Source organism: Taurulus bubalis (assembly GCF_910589615.1).
Source record: "Taurulus bubalis genome assembly, chromosome: 18".
Lineage (NCBI taxonomy): Eukaryota > Metazoa > Chordata > Actinopteri > Perciformes > Cottidae > Taurulus > Taurulus bubalis.
In genome coordinates, this window is record NC_136606.1 from 19,646,997 (window position 1) to 19,662,696 (window position 15,700).

General features: G+C 43.2%; 2 protein-coding genes across 2 annotated transcripts; both read left to right on the forward strand.

The window, feature by feature from the left end:
- Window positions 1–409: 409 nt before the first annotated feature.
- LOC306750975 (CBY1-interacting BAR domain-containing protein 2-like) lies at window positions 410–7,494 on the forward strand (the record flags this gene model as incomplete). The annotated part of the gene is made up of 9 exons (XM_079234471.1): window positions 410–429; window positions 586–820; window positions 900–968; window positions 2,224–2,325; window positions 3,131–3,136; window positions 3,252–3,356; window positions 3,448–3,561; window positions 4,628–4,834; window positions 7,303–7,494. 9 exons carry the CDS (start codon window positions 410–412, stop codon window positions 7,492–7,494), a joined length of 1,050 nt encoding a protein of 349 aa, XP_079090597.1.
- Window positions 7,495–11,757: 4,263 nt separating this feature from the next.
- Window positions 11,758–15,303, forward strand: LOC306750976 (C-C chemokine receptor type 3-like; the record flags this gene model as incomplete). The annotated part of the gene is made up of 2 exons (XM_079234472.1): window positions 11,758–11,936; window positions 14,511–15,303. 2 exons carry the CDS (start codon window positions 11,758–11,760, stop codon window positions 15,301–15,303), a joined length of 972 nt encoding a protein of 323 aa, XP_079090598.1.
- Between the last annotated feature and the right edge of the window lie 397 nt (window positions 15,304–15,700).

Consider the following 15,700-nt stretch of genomic DNA (forward strand, 5'->3'; position numbering starts at 1 on the left):
CTCATCATTAAAGGTAATTGGACGAGGGGGGTCTGGAAAATGCGTGGGCGGGACTACTGGGCCCATCATAGGGCCACTGGGCCTCTTATGCGTCTTTACATACAAAAAAAAAAAAGGTCAGCCACTGCCGGCCCATTACTGACCGGCCCACCGGGAAAACTCCGGTACTCCCTATACCCAATCCACCACTGCATAAAAAAAGAAAGACTTCGTATTAGTTCTAAGGTCCAGTGAATGGCCATAATAGCACTCTGCTGCCATCATGTGGCGAGAGCATCCGTTACATCTCCAACACTCCCTCTATTGTTGGGGTTTCCATGGCGACAGTCTTCTGTTACCTGGTGCAGGTGAGAATCAGCCGAGGCAAACAACAGAGCAGAGGATCTGCTAGGAGGACGACAGAACAAACATGAACAACCTCTTATCCAGGTATGAGTCCCTGCTTTTATGTTTCACATTATCCAAAGAGACGACAGCATTAACACAGTTTCAACAGCTCCTATATACGCCGGGGGGCTTTGGCTAGAACGCTACCAATGTGCTACAAGAAAAGATACAACGATCTCTCTTGATTTGTGCTAGCAGGGATATCCAGGTGAAAAGCATGGAGCAGACAGTGAAGCATGCTGAGCAGTACCTGGGTGGGATCTGCTCCCTGCTGGCCTCCTACACCAGGAAGACAGCCAAGCTCCGAGACAAGGCAGACCTGCTGGTGGCTCAGCTCTTTGACTTCTCCAGCAGAGAGGACCCCGAACTCCAGCTCGGACTGAAAAACATGGCTGAAGACCTGGCCATGGTGCAGGACTACAGGCAGGCTCAGGTAAGGGACACTGTAGTTATGTACATCAATGTTCTCTATTTTCTGCATCAAACAAATGTTGGACACCTTATCATTGCAGGTAGAAAGACTGGAGACGAGAGTTGTTGCTCCACTAAAGGCCTATGGAGACATAGTTAAAAATAAAAGGGTGAGTTTGGTTACACGTTCCCCCGACATTGATATCTGCAAGAAAATAATATCAGCTGATAACCATATTGATGTGAATAGACAAGTCTAATTATAAGATTCGATTCAAAATCACAAAATAACATCAACTGTGGATGTAATCGTATACTATGATAATACAAGCAGTAATGGTACAGGAGTATTGTGATCTCTTTTCTTAGTTTTTGTTAGTACACGAGCTGCAGCATTCTGGATCAACTGGAGAGACCCAAGAGACTTACCAGAGCTAGATTATTTATGGTGGTGCTGGATGCCAGAGCAATGCCATCTAGAGAAACTATATCATTAGATATAGGAGGTGGAGTAGCTGCAATCTTTGACTCAGGCCTATTAAGTCTAGCTACAGCTCTGTCAGTTAGACATCTGGTGTAGAATATTTTACCTAACGGCCTACACTCCGGTAGTATAAACTCAAAAGTTATTAGGCAATGGTCTGATAAAAGAGGGTTCTGAGGAAAGACTATTAAATGATCTATGCCATATTTCAAGAACAAGGTTGATGGTGTGGTTAAAGCTGTGAGTGGGTTTCTGTACTCTCTGACAGTGGCTCACTCTTTTCAACACTTGCTTTTTGGGAAAACATTGTTAAAGTGTCAACCCTTTTAGGCTAGTCTTGATAGGAACGTGTCTTGAACATTCACTAGTCTGACATTATCCTTGAAGCATTTTTTCTCTTAAAAAGTGTAATGGGAAATACTTCAGCAGAGCATACATCCCACATTAACATCCCACATTATCTATCCATCACATGCTCACGCACTTGACTATGGCTCTTGCAAGCAGTCAAAATGATTCTCTGACAGTTGTTTTTTACAGACAGTCTTACTTTTTGAGCTCCTCATCTATGACAGCTGTGTGTGTCTTGACAGCTTGACAGATGATTCAGTCATTGGTCCGTCTCTGCAACTCAAACCCAGAGTGTTGCATTATGGGATGTCAGCCTGTGTTAACTTACAAGAAGTACTGCCGGCTCATATATGGATGTTAGCTACTCCTGGTGGGCAGGTGCAGGTGGCTCCTTAGCGCCTCCCATCAGTGTATAAATGGGATAACAAGTAGTGTGAAAGCGCTTCGAGTGGTCGGAAGACTAGAAAAGCGCTATACAAGTACAGATCCATCATGGTAGGTTATAAGGTCAAGTCATACATTTGATCAAACAACCAGTGCTGTCTTTTGAGAACTGTGTGTTGTATGAGCTGACTGTGTCTACCATTCAGGCAGATCTTAAGAAGTTCAGCACTGATGTCAACAGAGAGCTGAAGGAGTTGCAGAAACTGAAAAAAATCAGACTGAGAAACCCAGCAGATCGCCAGAGCATTGTATCCTTCACATACTGACATTTGACTCTTTTCATCCCCACACATTCAGTGGAAACTTGTTCCTTGACTAATTAAACCTCAACGACCAACCACTGGGTCAGGCAGTACCAACGTATGCGGTGCTGCCAAACGAGGAACATGGCCACCACAAAAGGTTGTGTAAATTCTAGTTTACACAACCTTAAGTTTCCAGAGATAAATTTGACTAAAATGATACTTGAAACATCTTGAATATTTCCATTTAATTGAGCAACAGAAATCCTGCAGTCTTATATATAAATATTTAATTTAATATAAGGGATAAGGGACCTAACATGCAAGGTAGTTTGTTACACAGAACCATCTGAATATATCCCCACAGTGCTGTCATATTCCAAAGACTTCCAAATGTGGGCTCCTTTTCAAAACTCTGGAAAACACAGCAGGTATTTCCTTTGTGGTTTTTAGTGTCTTCATGTTCATCACACACTGGTCCCATATCAAGATTGAAGGGGTGGAAACTATGCTTTAGGCCTTTTCAGACCATATCTTTTGGAGAGGAAGTTCAGATTCAGCACAGAAATATTCACTTATCTTGAGAAAAACACCCCCATAAACCGCATCCTTAAGAGAAGCACATAAAGATAGAATTGCACATTGCTTACATCTGTGAAAGGCCAGTTTACTACATCATCAATCATCACATGTAATGTACATCAGAAGCAAGGAATTCTAAAGCATTTAATGACATTCCCTGCCCTATCTTTTTATCATTATACAGTTGTACAGCTCTCTTTGATTAAATTTTCTTGACAATGCCTTTCAGTCTCAGGTAATGTACATGATTTTATGATTATCTCATGAATGGCATCACATTACTGATCCTTGGAGCAGGTCTGACTGACTGAGATCAAGCTGTGTGTCCTGTATTGTGTGTTAATTGACAGGCAGAAGTAAATGCTCAGAAGGCTTCCAACAACGCCCAGCGCAGTATCAGACAACTAGAGGAGACAATGGAAGACTTCCAGAGACAGAAGCTGGAGGATATCAAAGTCAGTCTCATACTTACTATTCACAAACATCCTCCAGCCGTTAAAGCACTAATGTCCCACTGACAACAACCACTGCTTTGTTTTTTGGCAGAGGATTTTCACAGACTTCATTACAGTGGAAATGCTCTTCCATGCTAAAGCACTGGAGATCTATGCTCACACGTACCACAACCTGGAGGCAATTAACACTCAAAAGGATCTGGAGGTAACGGCACAGCTGATAACACATGAAACAACAATGTGGTACTGATGTAACTATCAAGATAAACCCACTGCTCTCAATCTGTTCAGCACCAAGCAGCAGTCAGAAACATTAGCAACTAGCTGGTGAACATAGAGGAGTGAATATTTGGTGAAGACCAAAACAGTGCTAAAGGAGAATGAATATTTTGACCTACATTAATCAGGCCAGAAACACAACTCTAAATGAATAGCAACATTTCTCTGTGTCTGCTGGATGAGGCCACATACAGCATATCAACTTTATTAGGTAACAATATGTCACATGACGGGTTTGCCCTGAAGGGACCAACACAACTTTAATGCAGCTTTAAAGATACTTCGATATTGATATGAATATAAATTAAACACATATAGGTCTATAGACATGTTGATGAGTAGATGATGGAGTTCTGACTCCAACCTTGTCATGGAGGTTCTTTGCATGTGATAAAGCAGCGGTTGAGTTGCACAGTGGTTCCTGCTTCTTGAGTGCTTGGGAAATCAGTATGACAACACCACGTATAGTAGTACCTTGATCTGTACAAATCACATGACAAATAACAGTTACTGATCCTCCTGGCCAATGAAGAGATCAACCAATGCACAAAATACTTTGCCGAGGTCTCTGCTGGAAAATAAAATGTGCTTGTCACTAAAACCAAGGCTTTACTTATTTTTACAACCAGGCTTTGAATGTTCCAGCAAATATGTCAATAAATACACCAAAACTATTAACTAATGTAACTATTTCAGGCCAATGTATTTGGTCCATTGTTGTGACTATGAAGAATATCGGATCAAATGTAATGACTGAATTATGTAAAAATGTAGGGGCATCGAAGGGGACAAGTGAGGAATGGCTTAAACCTCTTTCTTCTGGATGAAACGGCGTTAACGCCTTTCAGTGGTGAGCAAGCTGTCCTTCAATCAGAGGATCCGCTTGTCCACGTCGATGTGTCCTTGGGCGAGACTAGGCTGTTCCTGTGTTGTATGAAAAGAGCTATACAAATACAGTCCATTTACCATTCACTGTCTTTATGACTCCACAGCTGTTTAATGGACGGATCAAGATGTCTGACTCTCTGGCTGGACTTCTGGACACCCCTCTGACCAGCTACTCTTCTCCCCTCATGAGCCGTTACCCGAGTCCTCCTCTGGCCTCCCCCAAAAGCCAAAACCTCAGGTCAATGTTGGCCTCTACCACAGGCCAAATCCACAGGAAACAACACAGCCAGTACCCAGACACAGTCAGGAGGGTGAGCCTACGTTTGTGTTACCAGAGTGGAAGAATGAGAATGCTTGTTAAGGTAGACGGGTCCAGAACCTCAACTCTGTGAGCATCCTCCTTTGCAGACGTCATGTTGGAGACAGACGGTGAGAGGTTAGGGGTCGAGGACAGAGGCATCCTCACACATATAATGACATCACACGTTACTCTGCACTTATATATTTCCTTTATCTTAAACAGTCAAACCAGCAGTATTATTTGTGCTTTTACTCGTGTAGATAACTATAAGCACATTACAATTTAAAAAAGATAGAAACCAACGATAAAGAGTTGTCTGATTCTCCCTCTGAAAAAAGCTTCCCAAATTAAAGGTTGGAGCCAGTCCTGACTATAAACCTGAACCAGCCCTAACTATAGACCTGAACCAGTCCTAACTATAGACCTGAACAAGTCCTGACTATAAACCTGAACCAGTCCTAAACCTGAACCAGTCCTAACTATAAACCTGAACCAGTCCTAACTATAAACCTGAACTAGTCCTAACTATAGACCTGAACCAGCCCTAACTATAAACCTGAACCAGTCCTAACTATAGACCTGAACCAGTCCTAACTATAGACCTGAACTAGTCCTAACTATAGACCTGAACCAGTCCTAACTATAAACCTGAACCAGCCCTAACTATAAACCTGAACCAGTCCTAACTATAAACCTGAACCAGTCCTAACTATGAACCTGAACCAGCCCTAACTATAAACCTGAACCAGTCCTAACTATAAACCTGAACCAGTCCTAACTATAAACCTGAACCAGTCCTAACTATAGACCTGAACCAGCCCTAACTATAAACCTGAACCAGTCCTAACTATGAACCTGAACCAGCCCTAACTATAAACCTGAACCAGTCCTAACTATAAACCTGAACCAGTCCTAACTATAGACCTGAACCAGCCCTAACTATAAACCTGAACCAGTCCTAACTATGAACCTGAACCAGCCCTAACTATAAACCTGAACCAGTCCTAACTATAAACCTGAACCAGTCCTAACTATAGACCTGAACCAGCCCTAACTATAAACCTGAACCAGTCCTAACTGTAGACCTGAACCAGCCCTACCACTCTGCCTCCTCCAGTCACCTCATATCTCACCTCCACATAAGGTAAATGTGTAAATGATCACATAAAGCCAGTGACAGCTCTCTTATGATCACTCCATATCCTCATTATCAGTCCTAATCGTAATACTATCAGACAACACAAGTAAATCAATTAATTGTCTTCACTTATCAAATTTCCTTTTTGGTAAATGATCGCGATCATGTTGGAAGCGATCAGTCTATTTACTGTGACCATATTACCACACAGTGACACTGTTGTGTTGCATGATGGGTCCTCTGTACTCGTAGGAGTGAACGAGTGGTTTCCTCTCTGTGCTTCACCGTAGAAGAACCCTAAGATCATCTGTGCATCAACATCTATGAGGAGCTTTGCTTTGACATTCATGGCTGAATGTGAGCTGTAGAGGGCGGATGAGATGCTGAATGTGAGCTGTAGAGGGCGGATGAGATGCTGAATGTGAGCTGTAGAGGGCGGATGAGATGCTGAATGTGAGCTTTAGAGGGCGGATGAGATGCTGAATGTGAGCTGTAGAGGGCGGATGAGATGCTGAATGTGAGCTTTAGAGGGCGGATGAGAGGCTGAATGTGAGCTGTAGAGGGCGCATGAGAGGCTGAATGTGAGCTGTAGAGGGCGCATGAGAGGCTGATAATGTGAGCTGTAGAGGGCGCATGAGAGGCTGAATGTGAGCTGTAGAGGGTGCATGAGAGGCTGAATGTGAGCTGTAGAGGGCGCATGAGAGGCTGAACCAGCTGTGCTCACTTACAGGCTGGTTTGGGATTGATAAGGAAATATCTCCCTGGAAGCATACGCAAGGTTTTATTTAAAATACTTTTTGAATGTATGCAAACGGTCCTGTGCACAGTTTCATGAATGAGACGGAAATATTTTCCTACGCATAGTGCATCATACCCAAGCTGTCTCTTCTCTAGTTGATCCATCCCTAACAGCCTCCTCTAGGTAAATCAACCTAGGCTTCTCCATCTGGCTCTGAGCGTAAAGGCTGCTGTTTACAACATGTCCGATCCTTAAATAATGTGTTGCTCTGATGTATTCTTATAGATTTGTGTTGGTCAGTTTGACCTGCGTTGCTTTTAGTCTGTTTATGACTTTAACTTCTACGTGTTTGTCTAATAAGACCTAACCGGCTCGAAAGCTGTTTTGGGGGATTTGGCCCTCTGACAAAATATCCTGAGGGCAATTCTTCTTCTTCTTTTAATAAATGGTCCACAGAGATCAATCATCAAAAGATCTTTGCCAAAGAATGGTGAGCGACGTCAGGTTGTGGACTAAGAATACGACAGGAAGTTCAGTTATGCTCTGAACATGAAGGCATCACTCAGTGAGCCCAAGGGTGCTCACCCTATTTGTTTTGCAGCCTCACAGCACCTTACAACGCCAGAGAGGCATGGAGGAGGAAGAGGAAGAAGAAGAGGAAGAAGAAGAGGAGGAAGGAGAGGAGGAAGGAGAGGAGGAAGGAGAGGAGATTTCTGAATCCGAGGTAGAAGAAGGTCAGCACACCAGCAGGCGATCCTACGCGGCTCAATATGCCCAGAACCGCAAGAAGTAAACACAAAGCTGTACCTGTGTGGTTATGTCATTTTGATATGCTATAACCTGTAGAGTTGACTTCCAATCAGAACATCTTTTCATTATTGTTATCACCAAGGTGCAGTCTTTGTAATTCTGTTAAACACAATGTAGATATGTTAGATATGTAGATATGCTCTGTAGCTTTAGGAGTCCGCGGGGCAGAAGAAGCCTCCCCAAAGGAACCCAGATGATCAACTCACAAGATGCAATATTTCCTTTAAAATAAAACAAATCACTAATGCATATCTTGACTTTATATGGAAAGTCAGCAGTCATTGACTGACAGATCTCATGTAAGTGTTCTCAGGTCGGTCATACATGCACACAGGTATAGTCCATAGAGAAAGGCCTCCATCTTCCATCATCTCTTGCGGGATACGTTTGCATATGAGGCTGATTCTGACAGGAATGCTTTGTTATATTGTCATGTATACTATCAACATTTATATATACCCAAATGCTCAATGTATATTATATAGTTTTTATTGTCTTGTGATGCTTCATATTGTACATTTATTTTTTACACAGAGTTAAAGGATATATTTTGTCTAAACTTTAACTTAACTTAAATATTAAACCTAGAAGAGTTTTCTTAATATGTAGCTGATAATTAAGATTGTACGTCTGTAACATTTCAGAGATTAATTGGCAGAAATGAAATCTAATATTCATAACTATGTTTAAATTAGTCTCGTATAACACTTGACACAAATAATTGTTGTGTTTCTTTATCTTAGAAAAAGGCTTTTATATATACATAGGGAGGCCACCGCCTTGCACCGCCATGTTTAACACAGTCTCTCACATTGTGACGTCATCTGAACCCCGCTTCTAAATTATTAAAGATTGGACTATTGATAAGCAACCTTAGTGGTGTTTTGTATTAGTGCTTTCTAATGTTTTGGTATCATTTATTATCTGCTCTGCTCTCTTTGTCGGGTTGAGCTCCTCCAATTACACACACACACACACACACACACACACACACACACACACACGAAGCAAGAGCAGATTGGCTGCTGTGGTGAAACTACGCTTGTTACTATACATCTGATGTAAATATTCAAAGTTAAAAGCCAATACTTTATCAATACATCTGTTTAGCAAGAAGGAACATGTAAACAAAAGAAAAACCTAAATCGATTGGCTGCTCCTGCAGTCTCTCATGCAGCGCCGCTGTTCATGTTTGATGAACATTGATCTGCTTCCAGTGAGATATACACAGGTGTGTAGTGGCGTTAGAAACATTCTAATCAGCTGATTTATGCTTGCAAGAAGAGAAGAGTTGAAATCACGTGAAGGCTTCTTGCTTCCCCTGAAACGTCTGTTTGTCTTCCTGGTGTCCTTCAGCATGAATGTTACTTATGCTCTTGGTGTTGTGTAAGACCTCAGAAGAGAAGTCACATATAAAGTGCAACAGGAGGGAGGACCTAGAGCCTCTCCTCACGTAACCATGTGATCTGTGAGGTCACATGGTTATGTGAGGAGGACCTAGAGCCTCTGCTCACGTAACCATGTGATCTGTGAGGTCACATGTTTACATGAGGAGGACCTGGAGCCTCTCCTCACATAACCATGTGATCTGTGAGGTCACATGTTTACATGAGGAGGACCTGGAGCCTCTCCTCACGTAACCATGTGACCTGTGAGGTCAGTGCTGTGTGGCAATGCTGTCAAAGTTCAAAGTTAGTTTTATTTGTCACTTATTCCATTAGTGCAAACATACAGAAGACTTGAAATTGTGTTGCTCTTCTGTCTGACAAAGTGAGTAGTGCAAAACGGTTTAAAAAAATAGAACAACGTATAGAACATATAAACAACATATATGGAGCATATAAACCACATATATACAACATATAAACCACATATATACAACATATATGGAACATATATACACAACATATAAACAACATAAATAAACAACATAAATTAGGATTAGCCTCAGAGGACATGAGTCTAGATGTGGGAGTGGTGAGGTAGAGAGTTCAGCTTCCTGGCAGCCTGGTGAATGAAGCTGGTTGACAGCCTGGTGGTGGAGCCTGGAGGCTCCGGTATCTCCTCCCAGAAGGCAGGAGGCTGAGGAGACCGTGTGAGGGGTGGCAGGGGTCGCTCACAGTCATGGTCACTTTGCGAGTGAGGCGGGTGTTGTATATGTCCTGCAGGGAGGGGAGGAGGAGGAGTGAGGCACCAATGATTCTTCCAGCTGTGTTCACTATGTGCTGCAGGACTTTCCTGCTGTAGTCTGAGCAGCTTCCGCCCCACACAGTGATGCAGTTGGTCAGGATGCTCTCGATGGTGCCACGGTAGAAGGTGCACTGAGGAAGTCCAGCAGCGAGGTGTTGAGCCCCAGCTGGTCAAGTTTGCAGGATGTGGGATGATGGTGTTGAATGCTGAACTAAAGTCTAAGAACAGCATTCTCACATATGAGTCTTTTTTGTCCAGGTGGGTGAGGGCTGGGTGGAGAGCAGAGCAGATTGCATCCTCCGTGGACTGTTTGGCACGGTATGCAAACTGCAAAGGGTCCAGGTTGGGGGAGAGAATGGATTTGATATGTGACATGACTAGCCGTTCAAAGCACTTCATTATTATGGGGGTAAGTGTCACTGGACGATAGTCATTAAAGCAGGACGGAGTGGATTTCTTTGGCACAGGTATGATGGTGGTGGCCTTGAAGCATAGCGGAACAACAGCTTGTCTCAGAAGTATTAAAAACATCCGTGAAGATGTCCTTAAGCTCCTCTGGATGTTGTCTGGACCTGTTGCCTTGCGGGTGTTGATAGTGGAGAGAGTCCTCTTCACGCTGGCAGCAGACAGGCACAGAACCTGATCATGGGGAGGAGGCGGAGTCTTGTGTGGACGAGTCATGGCTGTTCTGTGCTTCAAATCGTGCAAAGAAGCTGTTGAGGTCGTTTAGCAGAGAGATGTTGCTGTCGCAGGTCTGTGGCGCGGGTTTGTAGTCTGTGATGGTCTGAATGCCCTGCCACAGGCTCCCTGTGTCTCTGCTGTTTTTAAAGTGACAGGTTATCTTGTTTGTGTAATCCTGTTTTGCTTTCCTGATGCCGTGGGACAGGTCGGCTCTCGCTCTTCTCAGGTCCGTTTCGTCCCCAGCTCTGAAGGCCTTGTTTCTGGCTCTCAGCAGCCGATAGACTTCCCCTGTCAGCCATGGCTTCTGGTTAGCCCGAGTGGTGATGGTCTTTAAGGACAGAGAGGGGCCGCTGCGTCTACACGCGCCACCATCTTGCAGCAGTAGTGGAGTTTGGAGACTTGATCCACTTCCTGAAAGTATATCTACTTTGCTCAGTTTGCTGCAGCAGTTGAGAAATCACTCTTCTTCTTCATCTGCAGCTTGATACTATTCAGCAAATGATGTGTGCTTAATCTGGAAGTATCTTTCAACATAAAATGTTTTGTTTGCTAATTTCTCGCCACATATCAAGTATACAGGTCAGCGGTTGGAGGTGAAATAAAATTAATACGTCCATGCAGAATTAAACTTGTGACTTTTCTTTATTTCTGCATATCACGATGAGCCACATGCAGGGAAAGGTCCTTGACAGCGACATAATAGGATGTGACGCACATTTGAGTTAAAACAATATTTAAACTTTTTATTTGTGAAACTGTTTGTTACAAATAGATCTACATGACGTGAACTCTGATCCAAACTCTTTGTTCTGTGGGTGTTTGATTACGTGAGTGAGTTCCTGTGGCATCTAACCGAGCACTCAGTGTATAGAGCATCAGGTTTTTAAAAGATTAGTCATCATTAATTTAGAAGAAGGAAATCAGCCACAACAAGTCTCAACTGAAGACTCAGGGAGGAGACTCAGAGTGATTTGGAGGGAGTGCTGAAACAAAATGCAATACTTTCAGAAAATCCCTCCCTCTTATACACACTCTCACACACACATCTGAGCAACATCCTTCCCCATCTGGCTGATTTATGGAGTAACTTGAACTCACTAACTCAGACAGCTCTGGCCCTCAGAGTCAAAGAACATGCAGAATCTTGAAGATTCCCTTCAACGTCTGCTTTTATTTACCGTGTTTCTCGCATGTAAAAAAAGCATTATTTTCTAGCTCTGCTCATTTGCATGCCTTCACATGCAGCATGTAATAGCTCTTACACACCTTTTCTAAAGGATTGATCATTTTATCTTTCAAATTCATACTGCATCGCGCTATGAATGTTTGAAACTGTATTTTTGTTTCTGACAGATTTTCCCGGCAACTGATGAGGATGGAACCTACCACATATGATTATGACGACATTAATTACAGCAATGAATCGAAGTCACCAGTCTCACCCGATAGTTCTGATGGAGTGAACTATCTAGGAGCTCAGCTAGGTATCCTCTACTACTTCGTGTGTTTCTTCAGTGTCGTTAGCAACGGGCTGGTCCTGGTCATCATCTATCGGTGAGTGAACACTTAAGAACTTACTGCAGAAGACATTTTTAAATGAATGGCAATTTGGTTTTGCGGTTTAATGAGTAGAGTCTACTGTCTGAGGCTACATGAACACATCTCGAGACTCAAACTTTGGAGTTCAATATAGCTATTTCCTTGAGACCAGTGCAGAGCTGGTACAAATTGAACTTGAAAAAGAATTGTAACAATTCCGCCCTCTGCCTTAAATTGAGGGGGAAAAGCACAACGCTAAATTAAAAAGGTCAGGCGGGTCTGTTGTCAATACACCCAGAAACAAACAGGTGGTTGAGCGACTCAGTGTTATTAACAAACAAAATGCAATGCCACAAGGCAAGACATATGACAAACAATTAACCCCTCCCCCAAAACACAACTTAATCCCCTAGCTCCCAACAGTCCCAAAGTCACCCGGAGTCCCGGAGGAAGCGTCCAGCGGCGAATGAACCCCCCCGCCCCCAAAGTCGGTATGCACCGCTCCGCGTCGGGCGGAGACGTGACGAGCGCGCCTCGCCGCGTCCACCTGCCCCGCGCTACCTTATGCCGCGCGTCCGGCAGCTGGGCTTTGTGCTTTGGCTGTCGGCGCAGTCCTCTGCTGTTACATCCACGCCCGCTGGGTCTGGAAAATCGCGCAGGGCAGGCGCCGTAATCCCATCCAATAGCACCCGAGTAACGTGTGCGCCGAAATCCGCTCGGGAAGACAAAAAAAAAACTTCCCCCCCAGCCCCCTTAAATACCCATGTCACAATAAAAGTAATAACAACAACAAATCATAAACGGTCCCGTTTAACCCCGTGTCCTTATTCAGGCCGCCGATAATATCATCGGTACAGCAATAACGTGTAAAAGAAAAAGAACAACCAAGGTGCTTCTTTTAGCAATGCCGTATCACAGGCGGACCTTTGCGATCTTTACAGAATCAGTAGAAAATTATAGTTTGGTCATTTTTTAAAAGCACTGTGGTTTGCAACAATTAAAACTGTAATGTGTTTCTTGTGGCTGTTTCACAATAAAGCCACCCAATATTTTGCCAATTGAATACGTTTAATGTATGTGAGGCAGCAACAGAACATATTTGCTTCATATTAGCAGTCAACTAATCCAGCTCTCAAACAATTGTGGGACAGTGAACAGTGAGGCTTATATCAAGGAGCTAAAATTACAGACAGTAATATTGGATTTCATGCTGCATCGTTTCCTGTGAATCCAGCAGGAAAATAGTGGATCTAGCAATGGAAACAAGTATAATAAATAAATAAACTGAATGGATGTTTGATATTATACAAATCTGATAAATAGTTTGAATTTAAAAATGTATGTTTTTTTATTGATGAGACCAATATGTTTTCTACATCCTTTTTGATGACTGTATTTTGAATTCAATTTGTATAGCCCAAAATCCCAATTTTGCCTCAGAGGGCTTTACAATCTGTACACACGACGGTGGTCAGTGATGTTGGAGCCCCACAGGGAACTGTTCTGTCTCCCTTCCTGTTCACCCTGTACACCACTGACTTCCAGTACAACACGGAGTCATGCCATCTGCAGAAGTTCTCTGATGACTCTGCAGTGGTCGGGTGTATTAGGGATGGACGGGAGGAGGAGTACAGGGCAGTGGTGAGTGACTTTGTGAAGTGGGCCGGTGAGCATCACCTGCTTCTGAACGTGGCTACAAGCAAAACTACAGAGCAAAATGACACTCTTTCTGATTGAACCAATCTATGAACTGTGGCCCCAAATGGAACCCCAAAAAGATTGCCACACATACCAATTCCCTAGTGGCTAAGCCCCTTTCCTTGAATCCTAGAAACGCCCCTGCGCGCCGTGTAGTGGGCAGCGCCGTATTGAGTGGGCCGGTCTGACCCGCCCCTGATGTAGACTATACGGCACTGAAGGCCAAGGTCGAAAACGCATGGCCCGCCACTGGTTTGATCCTATTCCTAATTCTACTTTGTGACACAGCTCATCTATGTATACAGGTGTGCTCACTCTCTCACCGACATGTAATGTCCATGCATTTTAAAAGAAATGGGAACCGGGGCGACTGTGGCTGAGTGGTCAGCATGCCCGTCTTTCAACCAGATGGTTGGTGGTTCGCAAGCAAGACACCTAATTGCTCCCCGTTGCTGTGTCTACGGTGTATAGAGCAAACATGTAAGTTGCTTTGGATAAAAGCGTCAGCTAAATGTAATGAAACAAATATTACATTTATTTTGGCCATTAGGATTTCTAAAGTATAAAAGAAACCGAGAGGGGTATTCATCTTTTCTTCTCAAGACGATTCAATGCACATCTCATTACATGATCTGCAATATAATACACAACTGTTACAGTTACCACATAACAATTCAATACGGTTTGATATAGCACTCAGATTCAGAGTTTTCTATTAATGTGGCTATATCTTAGACTGTTGTTTACATTTTTTAACACATATCGGTTATCGGTTGATAGCCATAGAAGCTCCCTCAAGTCAGTGTGAAACATCAGTTCCAAAAGTGCCTGTGTGACCATGAGGCATTTCTTCTTTGTCTCCATGTAACTGTTGAAATGACCACCTCCTAGGTTTGAAAAGCTGACCACTGTGACCAACATCCTGCTGCTGAACCTGGTGGTGTCCTCCTTGATCTTCATGAGCAGCCTCCCCTTCATGGGAGTCTACTCGCAGCTCTCCTACTGGATCTTCGGCAGGGCCATGTGCAAGATTGTTGGCACTGTCTACTATCTTGGCTTCTACAGCTCTGTCCTCTTTCTAACCCTTTTGACCTTTGACCGACACCTTGCAGTTGTGTACCCCTTGTGCTCGTTGACATTGAGGAGTCAAAGCTATGCTGCAGTCTCCTGCGCTGTGGTTTGGCTGGTGAGCGGCCTGGCATGCATCAGGATAATGATTCTTTACGACACTTTTACATACATGGTGAACACAACTTACTGTCAGGAGAATCCTGTTTATGAGAACGATGAATTTGATGTGAAGTTGCTGAGAAACTTTGGCTTTTACCTGCAGCTTATCCTTTTCTTGATCTTTCCTCATGTTGTTATCATCTACTGCTATGTTCGTATTGCTATCACTGTTATGTCATCCAAGATGAATGCCAAGTTCAAGACAGTCAGGTTAATATTTGTCATTGTCCTGCTATTTTTTATTTGCTGGACCCCATACCACATTGCAATGCTGATGTATGATAAAGCCACTATCAGTGAGGAAATGGAGAAGACAGGTTATGCTCTTGAAGTCACTCATGTAATTGCCTACCCATTTGTTGGGGAAAAGTTCCAGAACCATTTCAAACAGTTGCTGGTGAAACATTTCCCGGGGTTACAGAAGGACGTTTCTGTCAACAGAGCAGAACCTTGATGTGTACAAACAGTACACAGAATGAGCTCTAGGAATAGGAAGCCCTTTGGTTCTCTAGGCTGCCAGATGTTCAACAAACCATTGGTTCAGAATATATTGGTACACATTCCCCATTCTTAAAGCTCATGCTACCTCTTCATTTGACATCAGGATATATTCTCATACCACCTGTAACAGCCGAAAGACGCAGCAAGTCTTGAACTGATGCGTACAATTTATTTCCCTCCCCATCACTACCAACACCTCAAGCATGGTGATAACTACAGAAAGACATACAAAATTCATACGAAAAATGACATCAATACAAAATATCTTTTCACATTAGGATTAAATTGTGCAAACGTCTAATGGAAAAGTGCAAATTAATGAAGGTACATGCTGCTCCAAGGTATCCTAA